This window comes from Mus pahari, chromosome 2 (assembly GCF_900095145.1).
Source record: "Mus pahari chromosome 2, PAHARI_EIJ_v1.1, whole genome shotgun sequence".
Taxonomy (NCBI): domain Eukaryota; kingdom Metazoa; phylum Chordata; class Mammalia; order Rodentia; family Muridae; genus Mus; species Mus pahari.
In genome coordinates, this window is record NC_034591.1 from 143,485,644 (window position 1) to 143,491,484 (window position 5,841).

The window sequence follows — 5,841 nt, forward strand, 5'->3', positions numbered from 1 at the left end:
TTTCTTTCTTTCTTTCTTTCTTTCTTTCTTTCTTTCTTTCTTTCTTTCTTTCTTTCTCTCTCTCTCCCTTTCTTTCTCTTTCTTTCTTCCTTCCTTCCTTCCTTCCTTCCTTCCTTCCTTCCTTCCTTCCTTCCTTCCTTCCTTTTCTTGTTTTCATTTTATTTTATGTGCATGAGCATTCTGCCTGCATCTGTGTCTGTGGAGGCCAGGAGGCGGCAATGGATCCCTAAGGGCTGGAGCTATGGAGGTTGTGAGCCACTATGTAGGTGCTGTGAACCGAACACAGGTGTTCTGTAAGTGCAATAATGTGCTCTTAACCAGGGTGTCACCCCTCTAGTTGGGGGTGAGGAGGGCTCCTTTTAAGTCAGATCTCATGAAGCTCACGCTGGCCTGACTCCTGATTTGGTGTTTCTATTTCCCCAGTGTTAGGGTCACAGGTTTGCCCACCTTGCCCAGTCTCCATCTTTCTTCCTTTCCCTTTCCCTTTCCCCTTCCCCTTCTTCTTCCCCTTCTTCTTCCCCTACCCCTTACCCTTACCTTTACCTTTCACCTTTCCTTTCACCTTTCCTTTCACCTCTCCTCTCCTCTCCTCTCCTCTCCTCTCCTCTCCTTTTCTTTCTTTCTTTCTTTCTTTCTTTCTTTCTTTCTTTCTTTCTTTCTTTCTTTCTTTCTTTCTTTCTTTCTTTCTTCCCAAGACAAGGTTTCTCTGTATATCTATCTCTAGATGTCCTGGAATTCTCTCTGTAGACCAGCTGGCCTTGAACTCAGAAATCCACCTGCTTCTGCCTCCTGAGTTCTGGGATCAAAGGCGTGCGCCACCACTGCCGGGCTTCATTTTTATTTCTCTGTGTGTGTACCTGTGTAGCTTTGCATAGGCTCGTCCACAAGCAGAGGGCAAACAAGACATCAGTGTCCACAGGCCGCACCAAGGGAAATCACACATGATGGGCAGGGCCAGGGCCTGTGTAGTCCTGACTGCCCTGGAACTCACCACGTAGTCCAAGCTGACCTTAAACCTGCAGCTATACATGACCATACCGGGCAGACCAATACTTCCTTAGGCAATTCTAGATCACAAGGTCTTGACACGGGCTGGAGAGATAGCTCAGCAGTTAAGAGCACCAACCGCTCGTCCAGAAGTCCTGAGTTCAAGTCCCATAACCACATGGTGGCTCATAACCATCTGTAATGGGGTCTGATGCCTTCTGGTGTGTCTGAAGAGAGCAATGGTGTACTCATATACATAAAATAAATCTTTTTTAAAAACAAAAACAAGGTTTTGACACACCTTCAATTCTATATTCTAATAACAAGCATATTTGTGGATATGTGTTGCTGGGATCAAGCGTAAGGACCCCAAAATGCCAAGCAAACACTCTGTCCCTGAGTCATACACCCCCACCTCCACCCCAGCCCTGCAACTCCAGTATCACTAGCAAATTTCAGACAGCCTAAGCCTATCCTAAGCTGCTATCTCTGAGGAATTAGCAGCATTAGCCGCTTAAGCTCAGTAAAGTTCCTGAGTGTGCGTTTATAGCCCGTCTCCAATTGTCACTGAGATATAAAAAGTTAGGTGTCACCCACGCAACTAAAGGCGTTAACACTACGGGATCTGTATTCAAGTCTTTTCATCAAAAGCTTTTAAGTACAGGAACTGGAAAGATGGCTCAGCAGGCAACTACCGCGTAGATCTAGTGACCTGAGTACTGTCTCCAGACCCACTCAATGTGGAAGGAGAGAGCTGAATTCACAGCACTGCCCTGACTTCACATTCCGGCTATAGCACTACCTCCCCCCACTCATGAGGGACTGGGTATCTCTACATATCCCTGGCAATACTGGAACTCACTATATAGGCCAGACTGATCTGAACTCAGAGACCTGCCTGCCTCTACCTCTCAAGTGCTGGGACTAAAAGGCATTCCAGCACCATGCCTGGCAACAATAAGTAATTTACACCTTTCATAAACAGGACCTCATGAAACCGAAAAGGCAAAGGACGCTGTCAAGAGGACAAAACAGCAGCCTACCAAATGGGATAAGATGTTCATCAACTCCACATTTGACAGAGGGCTGATAGCTAAAGTATATAAAAGAACTCAAGAAACTATACATAAACAAACCAAATAATCCAGTATTTAAAATGGGGGAAAGATCTCAACGTAATTTTGACAGAGCGATCTCTGATGACCAAGATGACTTAAATGTTCAACATCTTTAGTCATCAGGGAAACATACAGCAAACAACTCTGAAATTCCACCTTACACCTGTCAAAATGGCTAAGATCAAAAACATAAGTGACAGCTCATGCTGGTATGGATCTGGAGTAAGGGGAACATGCCTCCACTGCTGGTAGGAGTGCAAGCTTGTACAACCATTTTGGAAATCAATTACACTTTTTTTTTTTTTTTTTTCTTCAGAAAATTGGGAATCAGTCAACCTTAAGACTCCCTGGTATATATCCAAAAGATGCTCCACCATATTGCAAGGATACTTGCTCAGCTATGTTCATAGCAGCTTTACTTGGGGTGGAGTGCAGGGGCAGAAGGGTTCTCGATGGAGGGGTGGGGATAGGAACAGTAGGGATCACGTGGAGGGAGGATTGAGGGAGAGAGTACTGGACGAGACAACTGGAATCGGGAAGGGGAGGCATCTCTGATATTAGCTAGAAACCTAGTGCAATGGAAACTCCCAAGAATCTACGATGGTGACCCTAGCTAAGACTCCTAACAATGGGGACAGGGAGCCTGAACTGGACATCTCCTGTAACCAGGCAAGATTTCCAGTGGAGGGACAGGGACACCAACCGAGCCACAAAACCTTCGACCTCCAATGTGTCCTGCCTGGAGGATGTGCAGGGGTCATGATGGAGCAGAGGTAGAGGGAATGGACAAGCAATGACTGGTCCAGCTTGAGACCCAGGCCAAGAGAGATCATCCCTGAAACTGTTAATGACACTCTGTTTGCTACACTTGCAGACAGGTGCGTAGCATAACCACCATCAGAGAGACTTCACCTAGCAACTGATGGAAACAGATGCAGAGACCCAAGCTAAACATTAGGTGGAGCTTAGGGGATCCTGTGGAAGAGAAGGACTGAAGAAGCCAGAGGGGTCAAGGACACCACAAGAAAACCTACAGAATCAACTAACCTGGGTTCATAGGGGCTCACAGAGACTGAACCCCCAACCAGGGAACCTGCACGGGGCCAACCTAGGCTCACTGCATATATGTTACAGTTGTGTATTTTGGTCTTTTTAACAGCGGGAGCTGGGGCTGGTTCTGGCTCTGTTACCTGATTTGGGGACCCTTTCTCCCTCTTGGGATGCCTCCTCCAGCCTTAAAAGTAGAGGAGGTGCCTAGTCTTAATGCAACTCGATATGCCATGGCTGGTTGAGATCCATGGGAGGTGAGCCATTTTCTGAAGAGAAAGGGAGGAGGAGTGGATGGGGGCGGGGGGGAGGATACTGCGAGGAGAGGGGGCAGGGGGAACTTTGGTTCGGATGTAAAGAAAATTTCAAATTTAAGAGAAAGAGAGAGAGAGGAGGGAGGGAGGAAGAGAGAAAACACCTAGTACACAAGTCCATCCAGGCTTGGTGATACATGCCTACACGAGACACTGGGGAGGCTCAGGCGAGGAGGATTTTGAGTTTGTGGCTAGCCTGGACCACTGGATTATACTGACATTCAGTCAAGTCAGTCTCTCAGTCTTTCTCAAAACACTCTTAATGACTACCTAAAAAAGCAAGGCAGTCACTGGCTTTTAGCAACAAACGAGTTAAACAGTGACAAACCTGCATTCTCTTCCTAGGGCAGGAGAACTAGGGGCTCCTTCCCCGGCAATCAACTGGAAATTAAAGAGTCGGTTTCTTTCTTTGGAAGAAAAGGTGGGGGGAGGGGGCATTAAAATTACTCCTTAAAGCTTCAAGTCCAGGAGATGAAAACAAAACAAAACAAAACAAAAGCCTGCCAGCTGGTCCCAATTTCAAAGTCAAGCCCTTGTTCCCTAAAATCATGAGTCATGGGAGGCAGAGGCAGATGGATCTGTAGGAGTTTGAGACTAACCTGGTTTGAATATCGAGTTTCAGTCCTGCTACATAAGACCTACCTTAAAAAATAAAATAAAAATAAAATCACATCCCCATGAAATTTACTTCTCTAAAATCATTTAGTTAACAACTAAATCCCTCAACCGAATGGCGATATCATCTAATTTCAACCGGATACACGCTGAATTCTAACTTTCCTAACCCGACCTCATACTTGTAAATGTATTTTCTGTTCCCAAAATGGAAGAGAAGTTGTAAACAAATTTCAGAGAGCAGCTATCATGTTTATAGAATTTAGTTGAGGAAAGATGAAAACAGGTCAGCCTTGGGAGACAGAGGTAGGGAGCAAATGTTCCAAGTCCTCCTCATTATCAAGTTTCAGGGAAGCCTTGTCCGTATGAGACCGACAGAGAGCGGGGGGGGGGGGGTGTCTCTATTCCGTCTTTATAACTTTTTAAAATATGGTTTCGGATCAGTTAAAAAGTCGTTTAAACGTCAGACCAAGTCCTAACACGCCAAGCCTTTATCGCTGTGATAATGGAATGGTAAAGGAAGAATGCGGTGGCGTGTTTGATTTTAATCCTCACACATTGCCAAAGTTTGGAGTCAGTGATTTCACACGGCCCCCCATTAACTTTTCGTTAGCTGACTGAACAGGCTGAGATCGCAGCCCGTTTGTCTTCCCATGCTCACTATGTGAACCAGGCAAAAAGAGGGGCATTGGTAGAAAAGCCAGGGGCATGAACAAGAGTACGGATCCGTCTAAACTAAGCCCTGATTGAAAGAACTCCTGGAACTCAGGGGAAGGAAGAAAGAAGAAAAGAACAGTTTTGCATTTTCAGCTCTCGGACTCGTTCCAGAATTCCGCAATGACTGCCAAAAGCAACGGCCTTGGAACCAATTAACCATCACCCGCGACCTTCCGCTTCGACTCCCAGGAGTGCCCTCCTCCCAACTCAGTTCTGATCCTACTCGTGAAAGACACGGGGGAGGGCGAACGCATGGCAAGTAAGGGAATCGAGACCCCAGGGGAGCAGGGCGAGCTGATCCAGGGTAAACTCTAAGGGAGCGCTCAAGGGTGCTGGCGGCTTGGGATGCACAGCGCATTGCAAATGAGGGAATCGGAGGCCCTACGGGAGTAGGGCGAGCAGGTTCGGGGTAAACTCCAGGAGAGAGACACGAGAGCTCGGGCGACGCGGGGTGTGCAAAGCGCCTGCCCAACCTCGGGACCCGATCTTGGCCTCCGCTCTTGCCCGCCCACCCTGGAGACCCCAGCCCTCCCCTCCGCCGCCTGACCTGTCCCCGCGGGGTCCGGGTGCGCAGCGCGCCGCCTCCATACCCGCCCGATCGGTGGCATCAGCGTCCAGACCCCGAGACGCCGCCGCCCGGCTGGAGAGGATGGAGGAGGTCGGGCCCCGCCCCTAGCAACCACACCCCGCACTGTCGCCGACGCCCATTGGTCCAGTGCCCTGCGCTCCCCTCTCACTGGCAAATGGCGCTAGCCAAGATGCTGGAGGGTTTCCAGGGGGCGGGAGGCACCGGGAGGCGAAGGCGCGTGCGCTAGAGAGGGGAGCAGCCCCCGGGGCTGGGTCGGAAGAGTCTTCTGGGGCTCCATTCCTCCACTCCGGGACTGAACCCCCATAGAGCGATTCCCAGCACCCCTCTGTGGCACTGAGCACATCCAGGCTGCTGCCAGGGTGTGGTCCTTGGGTTTTCGAATCTTTATCGCCTGAAGCCTCGCCGTCTGACCGGCTCCGGGATAGCCCAGGCCTTCAGCCTCCCAAACCAACCC

General features: G+C 49.0%; 1 protein-coding gene across 1 annotated transcript in view; it reads right to left on the reverse strand.

Moving 5' to 3' along the window:
• Nucleotides 1-5,429, reverse strand: part of Tulp3 (TUB like protein 3) — a 35,882-nt gene extending 30,453 nt beyond the window's left edge. Inside the window, exon 1 of the mRNA XM_021190789.2 lies at nucleotides 5,346-5,429. Within this exon, the coding sequence (XP_021046448.1) occupies nucleotides 5,346-5,386 (41 nt within the window). The 5' untranslated portion in view covers nucleotides 5,387-5,429. The remainder of the gene's footprint in view (nucleotides 1-5,345) is intronic.
• Between the last annotated feature and the right edge of the window lie 412 nt (nucleotides 5,430-5,841).